This window comes from Dipodomys ordii, unplaced genomic scaffold (genome assembly GCF_000151885.1).
Source record: "Dipodomys ordii isolate 6190 unplaced genomic scaffold, Dord_2.0 Scaffold79, whole genome shotgun sequence".
Taxonomy (NCBI): Eukaryota; Metazoa; Chordata; class Mammalia; order Rodentia; family Heteromyidae; genus Dipodomys; species Dipodomys ordii.
The window spans coordinates 2,648,506-2,663,925 of NW_012267295.1; the positions used below are offsets into that span (position 1 = coordinate 2,648,506).

At 48.7% G+C, this 15,420-nt stretch overlaps 2 protein-coding genes across 4 annotated transcripts in view; both read right to left on the reverse strand.

Annotated features, from left to right (window-relative positions):
* The window catches only part of Atf4 (activating transcription factor 4), a 2,045-nt gene extending 1,833 nt beyond the window's left edge, over window positions 1-212 (reverse strand). Inside the window, exon 1 of the mRNA XM_013024880.1 lies at window positions 30-212. The gene's annotated coding sequence lies outside the window, so the exon portion shown is untranslated. The remainder of the gene's footprint in view (window positions 1-29) is intronic.
* Window positions 1-9,832, reverse strand: part of Mief1 (mitochondrial elongation factor 1) — a 25,153-nt gene extending 15,321 nt beyond the window's left edge. The window contains exons 1-5 of one of the 3 annotated variants that reach the window (XM_013024879.1): window positions 9,572-9,832; window positions 6,786-6,963; window positions 6,337-6,599; window positions 5,383-6,090; window positions 2,919-4,303 (exon numbers count right to left, since the gene is read on the reverse strand). In XM_013024879.1, coding sequence (XP_012880333.1) covers window positions 4,289-4,303; window positions 5,383-6,090; window positions 6,337-6,599; window positions 6,786-6,963; window positions 9,572-9,715 — 1,308 coding nt within the window. In that variant the 5' untranslated portion in view covers window positions 9,716-9,832 and the 3' untranslated portion in view covers window positions 2,919-4,288. Of the gene's footprint in view, window positions 1-2,918; window positions 6,091-6,336; window positions 6,600-6,785; window positions 6,964-9,571 lie in introns of those variants that run through there. The other 2 variants (XR_001175385.1, XM_013024878.1) reach the window with 2 other exon arrangements.
* Window positions 9,833-15,420: the final 5,588 nt, after the last annotated feature.

Here is a 15,420-nt window from a genome sequence, read left to right on the forward strand (position 1 = left end):
CGCCCGGCCGGCCCCGCCCGGGTACTCACGCCATGGCTTAAGCCGCTGGGGGTTGCCGCTGCAGAGCCTGGTGCTGCTGCCGCTGCTGCAAAGGCCAAAGCTGCCGCAGGCACTGCTGCCTCTAATACGCCATGGTGGCTGCGCGCCCGCAGGGAGGGGAGGAGGGAAGGCGCGGGACCTCGGACACGTCTACATCTACCGGCGAGCTGAGGAAAATGGCCGCCCCGTGCCGTGCGCCGGCCTTTTATAAACTCCGTGGGACGCAGCACCGAATGCATCCTTCCGCCGGGGTCACGTGACCCTCCCTGCCGGCTTACTCGTCTTCTCGTTGATATATCCACCGCCTCCAGCCTCCCGACCAGTTTGTGAGGGTTGTACTAGGAATAGGAGTTTAATTTCAAAGCCTTATGAGGTCAAAGGAGAGGGCGCACTACTTTGCACCAAGCCTACGATGAAAGTGTCACGTTCCTTCCCGCCGCGGGCCGCGGAGGGATCTCTCATGCAGGCTCACTTCCGGTGTCAGCTCAGGGGCGGGGAAAAGTCTTTCCTTCTAAAGCAGCATTTTATTATGAAGAGACCTCCGGACTATCGCGCGAGATGCTGGCGGGAAGCGCGTCAACCTCATAGGCCCGATCATGATGAGTCATTCATATCCCAAGTTCCTATTGGTCCGGAGCCTGCAGTGGGCGGACTACTGGGTTAGGAAACCGAGTCTCTGAACGGGAAGGGACGAAGCCGTCTCTGTCTCCCTGCGGTTCCCTGTCCTTGCCTGCTGTTGGCTGCCGCGAATGGCTGCCTGCTCGGGTTCCTGTACGAAGTAGTAACTTCTTCTTGCCGCCTGCAGAGGAGCTCGGAAATAACTACCTGAACTTCCGGCTGCGTGCCTTCTCCCCGAGCTGAGTGCTCAGGCCTGGCCTGCCTTCCCAGGTGCACCCGAGGCCGGCCCGGCCCAGAGGCCCTGGCAGGGCGGTGCAGGCCGGTCCCTGCTCCTGGCCCCCGTGCCTCACGTGTCAACAGTACCAACGGGCTTTAGGAAACGTGGCTTTTCACCTGCCACCCCTCCAAGGTAGTTTCATCAACTTTCAAAGTCCCCTTTCCAAGGATAATCAGCTTTCCAACAGGTCACCCTGAGGGCCTGCCAGAGACGTGTTTGGAAGTCGTCCAATTGAGCGCCAGCCCTCCACGGGGAGCTGCGGCCCGAGTGGAGAGAAGGCCCCGCCCCTCCCTGTCCTCGGAACTCACACCCTTAACCCATACAAACGCCTGAGGGCTGGCGCGGGTCACTTGTTAGCCAAGACATTTGGCTGAAACGTGAGCCGGTTTCCTCTGTACAATGGGGCTGAGTATCCTTGTCCTTGAAATGCAGTGAGATCATGTTGGTAAAGCACTCGGCTAACCAAAGTGCTCAGCAAATGGTTGCTATGATTCCTTGTCAGCCCTTAGATCTCCAGAACTGACCTAGCCCTCCTCTCCATGATTCATTTTTCCTCAGAGAACTCGTCAATTACTTTAATGAAGTCAGCAACTATAAACTACTGGAATGCACAAGGCTTACTAGACGCTGTGAACATGTGGCTTTTCTTTCCTTGTGGGAATTCTGAAAGTTGACAGACGTAAATTGTCTTTTAAGCACAAAGGCAGTAAGAATCCTAAGCCATTATGTTTTTGGAAGAGATAACTAGGCCCGAGGCCCTGATGAAACCATGCAGATGGGTAACAAACCACTTGCTTTGAAAATGCAGAGGTCACGGTGGGCTGCTGTCCCACGTGGCCTATTAATGGCCCAGATCAAAGGTTCTCTTGGCTGAAAATGGAGTCCCAGCACTCCTATTGGAAAATGTTTCACACCACATGCAAAAATCAAAGTTGGAGAATTTTATTTTCTTCTTCCTGTTCTGTAGAAAGACATGTGTTCCCAGTTTAATTTCCTCCTTCACGGAGAAAAAGTATAGCTCTCTGGCTCAACTACTCCTACATAGACCTAAAGGAGGACACAAAGACTGACGTGACTCCAAATCCAAATCTACCAGCGAACACATCGACCACCACCAAAGGGCAGGCAAGTGACTACAAGGCAAGTTGCAGGATTGGCCTCTGGGACAATAAGTTAAAGACTACAGCCAGTGCTGGTGGCTCACACCTGTAATCCTGGCTACTCAGGAAGCTGAAATTGAAGGATTGAAGTTCAAAGCTAGCCTGGGCAGGAAAGTCTTATGACACTGTCATTTCCACTTAACCATCAGAAATCTGGAAGTGGTACTATGACTCCAAAGTGGTAGAGCATTAGCCTTGAGCAAAAGAGATGAGACAGTGCCCAGGCCCTCAGTTCAAGCTCCACAACCTACCAAATAAATGAACAAAAAATAAATAAATAAAATAAAGACTACAAGGTGATCAAGAGGAAAAGGTAATATTCCCCAGTATGAAGCTGACAACCAAAAGCCCATCTGTGGTATATAGAGCATTTATACAATGAGCATGTAAAAGTATTGCAGATGCTCAGTTCTGTCTGGTACAGAGGTCAGCTCAAATTCCGTTAAGTCTCTTACATCTTCCTTGACCTTGATCTTCACACAAAAGGCCAGAGTTTGGAGCAGAAATTCTTGGCCAAGTCATGATCCCTAGGAAGGCGTAACATGGAAAGGGCAGTAGACACATACAGGATCCCTACTTATGCCCTTAATTCTGAGGTGAGTCCCCTTTGGAACCATCTGAGCTCTGGAGTGGAGAACAAGGGAGCAAAATAGCTCATGTGAGTATCAAAAGCCAAGACCCAGGAAACACAGGTTTCCTCAGCACAGTGTATCCAAACGTTAGATTCAGGCTTTCCCATTTCTAAACTGTCACAGCCAACCATATAAAGATACTGCTGTTCTAGATTTTTTTTTTTTTTTTAGGAAGGGGCAGCCAGACCAAAATAAATTTGTCATTTATTAAGTGTTTAAGACAACAATCAATACTTTCAGGCACTGGGTTTACTAATCTAGATAGTGCCAAAAAATGGTCTCCAGATAGACAAGTAGGAGTTACCTAATCCTTCAGACAGAAGTGGGAGTTACTGAACAAAAAAGGCAGACCTTAGAGACGGCCACTGCACTTCCCCCAAGGGACAATGCTGTCCTGCAAGCATCTCAGAGCCTATGGATACCACCTACGTTGTTACAAAAAAATGGCAACAGGGCCTGCCCAGTCAAGGCCCTGGAAGCAGCTCTTGCTTTAGAGATGAGTTGTGGTTCTGATTTTGTGCAGCAGTCAAGAGCTGGGACTGCCTCAGCCAGGAGGTAAAAACATGGCACTTGACTGGGTAAGTTGGGACTAAAATCTTGAGGGTCTTTAAAGCTCTTTCCAGTGTGTTACATGAAATCTGACTAAAGATGACAGCTTGGGGAATGTTTCCATTTTGTAATACAGTGTATCTCAACAGAGAACATCCATTTTGGCAGCACTTTATCAAGCTTCTCCTCCAAGAGACACCCCAAGGGGGTGAAGGGGCTGCAGTTTCCTCCGCGTGAGGCACCTCCCCCTTCCTCTACACCGAGCCCACAGGAGCGTTTACACACACATACACACACACACACACACACAAAATCTCAAACTCCCGTTTGACTAAATAGCCAGGGCGGCATGCTCACAACGCCTTCCTTACACAAGTGAAACAACTGAAATCCAAGGAAGCCTTGTGGGAGGTGGGGAGGGGTGGAGTCAGGAACACAGACGTAATCCAAGGTACCCTAGTTAACCTCCTAACCCATATCAAAGGGGGCAACCTTCTGCCTCTTCCCCCGAAGCCTGGGAGTTCAAGGAATGTCACTAAGGTGTTGGTTCACATCACCAGGAAGGGCTGAGACCACTGCTCAATCTCTCAGACAGAGAGGTAGTAAGAAGAGATCAAGTAAGACCACAACCGGACAGATAAAATAATACTGGATAGACGGTCACTCTCCACACACAGGAAAAGACGAGAAGACACTGACATGGTGTAGTCAACACTTCTCCCCACCTAGGACACATTTAATTACCATAAATAGTGCAATTTTAGCAGCGGAAAATAAGACGGGGCGTGGGAAGTGCCCGCCTCCCTCCCCTGTACGTTTATGTGTGCTCTCTTCCCAAGTAGCACCAACTGCCCCGGGTGGCCAGAGAGAGGACAAGAGGGTGGGGCCTGGCCGTGTTCACCTGCCCTCAGAGGTGCCTGCTGAGCTCCGCCAACACTCTGCTCCCTTGGCTGAGGTGGACATGGGGGAGGGAGGGTTTGGCCTGGGGCGTGTTCTTGCTGTAAGGCAACATCCTAGAAAGGCAGGGCCTGTGGGGGGAAAAAACAGGGTCACTGAGCCCCAACTGGCCACTGGGCTTTCCAGCTGACACTCAGCCCCAGCCACCCTCCCTCGGCCTCTACGGCTAAGGCGCTGTTCCTGCAAGGCCTTCTCCTATTGGCAATCAAGTGAATGAGTGGGGCCAACAATCTGGAAGTACTGTGCAGGCAGCCCTTCCCCTCGCCAGCCTGGCTCCAAGACCCACAAAGGAGACACAGATGCGGACATGGAGGCGCTCTGAGCAGCTCCACACCCACCCACCACCTTCACTCTCATTGATGGCTACCAAGACACCATCCCTAAACAACTCCACATCCAGTTTCTGCTGGGGATCAATTCAGTGCCCTCCCGCCCCCAAGAGGTGGTCTCAGCACGTATGCATGTAAGTTGCTCAGATGGATGCAATGGGCTTGCTTTCTAGGAACCAGGCTTTTCCTCCAACCTCAGCCCCCGAAACCCTAAATACTGCCTCAGCATTCATTCTGGAGAGTTCAGCTTGCAAACAATCATGGCTCTTCTGTGACATTCAACTGAAAGGCAATGTGTTGATTAGGCAGATATCCTGCAGAGACAAAGCAAAACACAAAAAGAAAAGAAGGGAAAAGATGGAGAAACACTAAATAGGAAGATGCACATGGGCAGAGCACAAAGAAGCAGGAAAACTGGGCCTGATGCCAACCTCCAGGCCTTCTCCACAGCTCAGGCCAGTGCTCCACCGTCCATGCAATCCCAGAAACCAGAGGAGAGGGTGGGGAGGGGGGTTAAGAGGAAGCACAGTGTTTGGTAACAAAAATAGAAAAGGGTGAGTGAAAAAACAGGAGGTGGAGATGCCATTCTTATCAGCCAGCATGAAGTGACCAGCAGGCAGGCGGCACCTGGGGACCTGCGAGGCACCGACCATGCAACCAAGTGTTTCTAACACAGACTTTGGGGGTCTGACCTCCTAACAGAGCTTTGGCCTTCACCTGCCCTACGTCTGTAGCAGCACCTCAGGCTCAGAGAGCGAGCAGTACAGAGTATACCCCAGCTCATCTATCTCTTCGGGGGTGAGCTCTGCCAACAAGTTCACCTTAGGGTTCAGTGCACTGGGCAGGACTCCGGCCTCTAAGTAGCTAATGAGTCCTCTCAGGGCCTGCAGAAAACGGTCGGCCAGCATGTCTGGGGACCAGTCAGCCTCCTCCTGGGCCAAGTGGAGGATGACGTTGGTCAGCTGGCTGGCAGTGAGGTGACCCAGAGCTGGAGTGGACTTGCATATGGCCTTGAGGATCTTGAGGCACAGAGACCGGCAGCCTGAGTCGGCCTGGTCCAAAGCCCGCAGGCGTGCCGTCTCCGCGGGACGCAGACTCAGCCGCCACAGGTTGTCATACTGAGCTAGCCGGTGTGGCCTCGCCACCAAAACGGTGTCACCCAGGGTCACCGATGGCAGGAAGTCAATGACTAGATGCTTGTCCCGTTCATATTGCACCTCTAGCGTCAGGGCCTCTGGGGGCGGTGCTGGTCGGATCACGTAGTCCAAGAGGGAGCCTATGGCCGGCCAGTTGATGGAACCGGCCACCACCTTCTCGAAAGTGTCGGCCACGGTCTTTGGAGAGAGGTAGCCCCCCACCACGCAGCGGTCCCAGTAACTGCTACCACGAGGAAAGTACTCTGGGTTCTCACGACGAACCAGGAAGAAACCAGGGACGTTCATGATGGTGTCCTCGCCGGGGATGCAGGACCACAGGTTCTGCTCCAGCACGAGTGGCACGATGAGCTGGATGTGGTCAGCCGTCACCACCTGCCAGCAAGAACCACAGCTTCTGAGGGCTGACCTGACCTGCCCAAGAGACCTGCTCTCCCAGCAAGACGGACGCTAACGGCACAGAGCCCATCCACCTGGTGAGGACACTAGAAAGGGACGGGACAATGCAACGAGGCAGGCCGCCACAGGGCACGGGATGCACAGCTGGCCCCGGCCTTTCGGGTCCTGACCAATCACACTGCTGGGTGCCCTGCCCACCCGTGTAGACACCAGCCTCGTTACCTGCAGGTCGTCATAGAGGCTGCCACTCAGGTACATGTCCCGAAGGGGCATGTCAGGCAGCTTGGCCCGAAGGAAGCTCCGCAGCTCAGCACATATGTCCACGGCAGCTTGCTTGGCCCGAGCCTGCTCTCCGGCAGGGATGGCTGCTCGGTTCCGGTAGTAAGCAAGCAGTTTCTCCTGCAGGGACATGCGGAGTCGTGACTTCTTCAAGTCTACCTGGCCCTTCCTGGCCAATGGCTTGGGCCGGGGTGGGCTGAACGTATCTGCCAAGGCAAGAAAGAAAGGCGTGTGAGCTCTTCCCACGCTTGCTCAGTCTGCGCTGCCTCACACCAAGGGCAAGTGCCAGCTTCACCTGACAAATCTACGACTGAGAAGCGTCTGTGTAACACGTGAGTAGCACAGCACCGGCGTCCACAGGCAGGCCCAGCAGGGGCAGCAGCCCTCCTCACCTGTGTCGAAGGCTGCTGAGTCGGTGGGAAGGGTCTGCAGGGAGCGGCTCAGGCCTGCCTTCATGTCCCTGTTGAGCATTCGGGGGGAGCCCATCCAGTTTGGTTCTTCCCAGCTCCTTTTCCCTGAATGGCTCAGGCGGGTAGGGCTGGTAGGGGCACTGATTGCCCGGTCGTACATCTGAAACAGCAGAGAGGATCCAGAATACATGCCAACCTTCTCTCCTTGCCCTACCTACTCAGATCAATTTTTTTTTTTTCAGTGCTCAGGATTGAACCTAGGCCTTGTACAAAAATTAGGTCAAGCATGCTACCATTGGGGCTTTTTAGTATGTGCTGATCTTGGGGCTCAAACTCAAGGCTAGAGTGCTATCCCTGTGCTCTTTTGCTCAAGGCTTGTTCTCTACCACTTGAGTCACAGATCTACTTCTAGGGTTTTTTTTTGGATGGTTAACTGGATAAGAGTCTCACAGACTTTCCTGTCTTTGAACCATGATCCTCAAATCTCAGCCTACTGAGTAGCTGGGATTCATAAGCCACCAGCGCCCAGAAGATCACTGAGCTTTTAGTTTAGACTACAGAATACATTGCTCTATGCAGAAAATTCTCAGAAAATGCTAATTGAAATAGTTATAAACAGATTTATCCACAATGCTACAACCCAGAGAAAATCATTACCATCAGGTATTTTTCTTTCAAGAAATACGTATTAATATAATCAGGATCACGTTCTGTATACGTCTTTTTTTTTTTTTTTGGTCAGTCATGAGGCTTGAATTCTGGGCCTGTGCACTGTCCCTCAGCTCTTCAGCTCAAGGTGAGCGCTCTACCACTTGAACCACAGCACAGACTTCCAGTCTTCTGGTGGTTAATTGCAGATAAGAATCTCATGGACTTTCCTGCCCAGACTGGCTTTGAACCGCAATCCTCAGATCTCAGCCTCCTGAGTAGCCAGAGTTACAAGCATGAGCCACTGGTGCCTGGCTCTGTATATTTTTTATTTGTACCAATCCTGGGCTTATACTCAGGGCCTGGGCGCTGTGCCTGAGCTTTTTTTCAGCTCAAGTCTAGAGCTCTACCACTTACACCACAGCTCCACTTCCAGCTTTTAGATGGTTGAATGGAGACAAAAAGTGTTAGGGCTTTTCCTGCCCCAGCTGGCTTAAAACCATGATCTCCAGATCTCAGACTCCTGAGTAGCTAGAATTACAGGTAGCTCGGTACTCAGCATATTCTATGAACTAGTGAAACTGGATTTTTCACAACACAATTTTGAGCATGTCCTAACACTAAAGATGCTTCAATTTTTTTTCTGACTACATACGATTGTACCTATAAATTTACCAGGTTGAACACTGATTCATTCATTTACTCAAGTAGTATGCCAAGAGGATTGGTTTCCAGTCACCCCAAAGATACCAAAATCTTCCCTTATATAAAATGGCATCGTAGTTGCATGCAACCTACATGTATCTTCCTATATACTTTAAACTGTTTATTTTTAGCTTTTTTGTTTGTCATGGGGCTTAAACTTGAGGTATAGGTACTGTTCCTGAGCTCTTCTGCTCAAGGCTAGCACTCTACCACTTCCAGCCTTTTCTTGGTATTTCATTGAAGATGAGAGTCTCATGGGCTTTCCTGCCCAGGCTGGCCTTGAACCTCAATACTCAGATCTCAGTCCCTTGAGTAGCTAGAATTATAGGCATGAGCCACCAGCACCTGGCTTTAACATAACATTTCAATGGGTTTCACTATGATATTTTCAGGTGTCTACAATATACTTTGGTTCAAGCTGTATACTTTAAAATTTCATTCACTTATTACATATTGCCTGTATTCTCCTAGTAGACTGGAAATTCCATGAGGTCAGGGACCAGACCTATTGGATTTTCTGTATTCTTAATTCCTAGGACAATGCCCAGCACCCAGCAATCCATAAACTACAGTTCTGCATTGTGTTTCACACCTATTGATTCATTCAAGGACAAACTGATCAAATGTCTTAAAAATAAGAGTAGTGAAATTATTCTATTAAAAAAAAAGGAGGAAGAGGAGGAAAGAGAAATAAAATGTGCAGCCAGGTATCAGTGGCTCTTGTATGTAATCCTATGAGACTAGGGTTTGTGGACAGCGGTTCAAAGCCTGTCCAACCAGAAAAATCCAGAAGATTCTTTATCTTCAATTTACCACTAAAAAAGCAAAAGTGGAGCTATACCTCAAGTGGTAAGAGTGCTAGGCTTGACCAAAAGAGCTCAGGAATGGTAGCCAGATCCTGAGTTCAAGCCCCAAGACCAGCACACACACACAAAAAAGTACAATGTGCTGTTGCTACTTTAAAATAGTCAATTCCCAATTTTTACTTGTTGTCATAAACTTTATCTGTCTCTCCAATGAATTCTTTTTTGTTAGTCCTGGGGCTTGTACTCTGGGCCTGGGCACTGTCCCTCAACTCTTCAGCTCAAAGCTAGCGCTCTACCATTTGAGTCACAGCACCTTTTCCAGTTTCTCATGGTTAACTGGAGATAGATATCTCATAGACTTTCCTTCCCTGGCCTGGCTTTGAACTGTGATCCTCAGATCTCAGCCTCCTGAGTAGCTAGGATTACAGGCGTGAGCCACCAGCGCCCAGCTCCAATGACTCCTTTACAACAGACCTCCTAAAGCCTCGTGAGTTCTTGCCTAACCATGCCAAGCCCCCGGGCTGACTCCACCAACAGTGCCTAGAAAGGGCTGCACGCTGCAGAGCCACCTCTCCACCTCCCATCCCAGCCCTGCCTGCACACACTTACCCGCTTAACCGCCAGCGTGGCAATGCCCAGCATGGCGGCTCCGCCCACCCCCAGCACCAGCCGGGCATTGGAGAGCACAAAATCGATGGCCGTCCCAAGGCCATTGTCATCCTTCTTGCCTTTGCGCTCACCGGCGCCCGCCATTGCTCACCTGAAAGCGAAGACAGAACACAGCCATCACCAAGGGCCCTCAAGAGCCCACCTCTTCACCTCCTCCCCACCAAGGTCCAGTGTTCCTCTTGCCTCTAGCACTGCCTGCTCTAGCGTCCAGAGGGTGGTACCATGCCCCATGATGCATTGACGCAAGGGGGAGGGGGCACCTTGTACTGTGGTGGTGGGAAAACCTTTCAAGATCTAGTGAGATTATAAAAAGCACTGAGTTGCCAGGCGCTGGTGGCTCACGCCTGTGATCCTAGCTACTCAGGAGGCTGACATCTCAGGATCGCAGTTCAAAGCCACCCCGGGCAGGAAAGTCTGTGAGACTCTTATCTCCAATAAACCACCAGAAAACTGAAAGTGGCGCTGTGGCTCAAGTGGTAGAGTGCTGGCCTTGAGCTGAAGAGCTGAGGGACAGCATCCAGACCCAGAGTTCAGGCCCCATGACTGACAAAACAATTAAAAAAAATAAAAAGCACCGAGTCTGTTATTAGCCCTTTTTTATGGTACAGTGAAGTGTCCCACCAAACAACACAGTTAACACCCCTTCTACTCCTTCACAATGGTAAAGAACACGTAGACAAGGCTTCCTTCATTTGGCCACTACTTTGTGGAAAGTCACAAGTGAGAAGGGGCTGGGCATGCTCACACCCACCTGTAATCTCAGCACTTGGGAAGAAAAAAACAAAATCACTGCTGACAAGTCCAAACTATCTTTTCTCTCACAAGAGTTCAGAACCCAAGTGTCACCTTCCTTTCCTCTACCATATGTGTATGTGTGTATGAGAGAGAGAGACTCAATGCTGTCCCTGAGCTGCCCTTGCTCAATGTTAACCCTCTTATCACTTGAGCCACAATGCCATTTCTGGCTTTTTCTGTTTGGGTTTTTTTTTTTTTTTTTTTTTTTTTTTTTTGTCGGTCGTGGGGCTTGAACTCTGGGCCTGGGCGCTGTCCCTCAGCTCTTCAGCTCAAGGCGAACGCTCTACCACTTGAGCTACAGCGCCACTTCCGGTTTTCTGGTGGTTTATTGGAAATAGGAGTCTCACGGTTTCTCCTGCCCGGGCTGGCTTTGAACCGCGATCCTCAGATCTCAGCCTCCTGAGTAGCTAGGATTACAGGCGTGAGCCACCAGCGCCCGGCTTGGGTTTTTTTTTAACTATTTTTTTTTGTCTTTTCTTTTGTTGGTCCTGGGAATCGAACCCAGGACGTTGAGCTTGCTAGGCAAGCACTTTGCCACTGAGCTACATCCCAGCCCTCTGGCTTTTTCTAAGAAATTCATTGGAGATAAGAGTCACAGACTTTCCTGCGTGGACTGACTTTGAACCAGGATCCTCAGATCTCAGCTTCCTGAGTAGCTAGGATTACGGGTGTGAACCACCAATGCCTGGCACATTTGCAGCTTTTTAATAGTTTATTTTATTGTAGGTAAGAGTCTTACGGACTTTCCTGTCCAGGCTGGCTTTGGATGATCATATTTCAGCCTCCTGAATAGCTAGGATTACAGGTGTGAGCTACCAGTGACTGACTCCTCTACCTTTCACAGTCAATAAAAGTTTGAAGCTAAGGTTATAGTGAGAGACTATCTGGCCAAGCAAAATGTATTCCTACTTCAGCCAAGTACTAATGGTGCAACGCCTGTAATCCTAGCTACTCAGGAGGCTGAGATCTAAGGATCAAGGTTGAAAGCCAGCATGGGTAGAAGAGTCCCTGAGAGACTCTTATCTCCAATAAACAACTCAAAAAAGCCAGAAGTGGTGCTGTGGTGCTCAAGGCATTAGCCTTGAGCATAAAGAGGCTCAAGGACAGCACCCAGACCTTGAGTTCAAGCCCCAGGACGGCCAAAAAAAAAATCCTGAAATTGAGTGCTTGCCTTGATACCAGCCTAATTAGCTGGTGACCTCAAATGAGTTACTTTACCTACCTGTTAGTTATGAAAAAGGATAATGATCCCTATAGAGCCCAAATGATAGGGCTGTCGTAGGAAAACACCTGCTACAATACTATGTTCCAACACTTTGTAAACTGTAAACATGTTCCACAAAAGAGAGCCATGATTAAGTTTTTAAAGATTTCTACACACAGGACAAAAGGTCAGCTACCACAGAACAGCTGTCAATGCACACTGTACCTTCTGAGGTAGAGCTCAAAGGCCTCTGAAACTCACCCTGTAGCTATCCTGGGACCAAAATTAAGCAGAGTAGAAGGCTTTTCCTGCTGTAATGTAATGCCCTCACCAACCTCCCAAGGACAAGGTGGTGACCTGGAGGACATGTGCATAGCTCCACCATGAAGGCATGGCCCCATGCTACAACTTACTCCAACCTGTTCAAATGAGCCAGCCCCTGCTCCGTATTCCCTGCATTCAATGCCAGCAGCTGCACCAGCCCACAGGCCACTCAGGCCCTGGCCAAAAGGGCCAGCCACTGGCTCCTTGGGGAAATCAAGGAAGAATATTTGTTAAATGGGTACAGGTTCAAATTTCTAGTTTTCAAAATTCTAGAAATCTTTTCTACAAATGACTTCATACTACTTAACTATGCACTTCTATTTAAGATGGCTTAAAAATAAAAAAGCCAGGCGCCAGTGGCTCATAGCTTAATCCTAGCTACTCAGAAGGCTGGGATCTGAGGATCACAGTTCAAAGCCAAGCCAAAAAAAGAAGTCCGTGATACTCTTATCTTCAATTAACTACCAAAATGCCTTGAGCCCAAAAGCTCAGGGATGGCGCTCAGGCCCTGAGTTCAAGCCCCAGGACCAGTACAAAAGAATTAAAAAGGTAGAGAGGAGAGAGCCATCACTCCAATATGGTAAGCATCCTCACATTTTAGATTCCTAACTTAATGGCACAACTAGGAAAATACCAGTTCTGAATGTTTACTGCCTAGCAAGTCACAAGCATTTCGGTAAACATGTCTGAATTGAGGAAATGTGAGAATAACAGTGAGTGTGAGCGGCCAGCAAACACCCTCCACAGTGAAGGCCTCTGACCCCAGCCTTTTGAAGCCTTTTTCTCCCAAAGCCAGTCACAAAGCAAAGGCTAAATACATGACTCTAGGTGCTGGATGTGGCTCAGTAGAACACTTGCCTAGGATGTGAGAAGCTCTGGGTTCAAGCCCTAACACCAAATAATAATAATAATCATCATTATCATCATCATCATCATCATCATCATCATCATCATCATCTTGCTGCAGCCGGGCATCAGTGGCTCACCCCTGTAATCCTAGCTACTCAGGAGGCTGAGATCTGAGGACCGTGGCTCAAAGCCAGCCCGGGCAGGAAAGCCTGTGAAACTCTTATCTCCAGTTAACCACCAGAAAACCGGAAGTGATGCTTTGACTCAAGTGGTAGAGCACTTGCATTGGGCTGAAGAGCTCAGTGACAGCGTCCAGACCCAGAGTTCAAGCCCCACAACCGACTTAAAAAAAAATCTTTCCTGCCTCTACAAGTACTCATCATTTCTTGGGCAATCTGTACACTAATCCTCTTAACCACCACCACCCCCCCCCCATACACACACACGGGAGGGAAGGGGAGGGGAGGGGAGGGGAGACACTAAAGGGTCCTAGACAGCTTGTACCTCACCTCTTTCTAGCTTCTCTCCATTAACCACTAAGTCCTAAGCATTTGGGGAACATTCTGGCACTCACCGCTACATTTGACCCAGTAAGTATCTGTTGCAGGAATGAATTATTAACCCTGTGGAGTAGATTCTTCTTGGTGGCAAAGTATAGCACCCAATCAAAAAGATTAGAGATACAAAGATTTCAATACATCAACATTTCTCCTTGGGATCCAAGACAGCACTCCACCCTGTTCCTGCACTGCCATAGGCGAACCCGCTAATCAATGTAAGTCACTGAAAAACAAAAGTCCTTCTTTCCACGGCCACCTGTGATCCCCTCCCACCCCATCCCCAAGGCGGGCTATCTTCACCCCTGTCTGCCCAGCTCTTTATGCACAGCACCACCAGGATGATTTCCAGTTCCTTAATGGACTGGAGCTTTCATCTCTGTCCCTAGAGATTACAGAATACCAGGGACCAGGGTCACACAAGGAACTCTGGGAAGGATGCTGAATTAGCATCATTATGTTTTATGGAATACTTCTTGGTAAGACTAGCTTCCAAAGATATAGGACTACATACGTCTTACCAAGGACCACAGCCAGAGTGGTGTGTGCACTCTCATTGTAAACTGAGGGGGCCAGTTGCATTTCACAAATGACAAAATGAAAGCTTAGAGACATGTCCTAACTCCACAGCTGTTAGTAGCAATGCCAGTATTTGAACCTAGGCCTCAAACTCTGAAGTCCATATGTTACACTTGCTGTAACAAAAGTAATGTTTTAGGGAACTTGATCTGATCTGATATACTATTGAACAGACAATAAATAAACAAAGAGAAGAATGATTCAGATTAGAACTGAACTCTAATGAATTTAAGCAGTATCTTTTCAAACATGTTCATATATAAAATATTCTATAAAATGATTACAGTAATTCTATTTTAGTGAGGCCTAAAATTCAGGACCTTAGGTTTAAACATAGAACTTCCCTATGGCCCACTCTTGAGCATCTACCCAGGGCATAACAAGTCAGGATATGGTAAAGATACTTGTGCATTCATGTTCATTGCTGCTCTATTCACAACAGGCAAGTTATGGAAACAGCCCAGATGGCCTACAATAGATGAGGGGATCAATAAAATGTGGTACCTATACACGATGGAAACGTACTCGAAAGAATAACCTTATGTCATTTGCAGGGAAATGGATGGACCTAGAATAACTGTTAATTGAGGTAAGGCAAGCTCAGAAAGATAAACAACATGTTTTCTCTCCTATGTGGAAGCTGGATCTAAAATACAATTGGACATGATAACCTATACAGAACAATAGGCATTCACACAGAATCAGACTAACAGAGGATGCTCTCTTAGGGGAAGAACCCAAAGGTGTAACTCCTCTGAACATTTAAAATACTATTTATCAAAATGAGTTCCAGGAAATGAAAATGTGGGTTTTGGTGGTAGAGTGGTTTTTTTTCAGGGGGGTGGGGTGCAAAGGAAAAGGCATGGGGGGAAGAAGGGTGAACAAATGCAATAATGATGTTCAGTATATACTGTGTGGAAAATGACCTATGTAACTTATGGACAGGGACGGGGGAGGGGGGGAGACAGGGAATTAGGGGTGACATTGTCCAAAAAAGAAATGTACTCCATCCCTGACTTATGAAATGGTAACCTGTACGACACTTTAATAATAAAACTTTTTTTTTTTAATTCAGGGCCTATTTTTCTCAATTAGAGAACGCATTTTAGGGCTAAGCATGGCTCAAGTGGCAGAGCACTTGCCTCAGATGCTCAAGGCCCTGGGAATGATTGCCAGTTCTGCAGAAGACAGAGAGAGCGAGCTTCTGTTCAAACGTCTGCTTTTCCTCTATGGAATTCTAAGGGCTAAAGGAATTTAAGAACTGTAGTCACTAAGGAAAGCTTTTCCCCTTCCTAGTACCCCATATCAGAAAACCAGACACGGGCTAGGAAGGTGGCTCAGTGGTAGAGCGCTTGCCTTGCATACTCAAGGCCCTGGGTTCGATTCCTCAGCACCACATAAGAAAAAAGAAAAAAAGCCGGAAGTGGTGCTGTGGCTCAAGTGGTAGAGTGCTAGCCTTGAGCTGAAGAGCTGAGGGACAG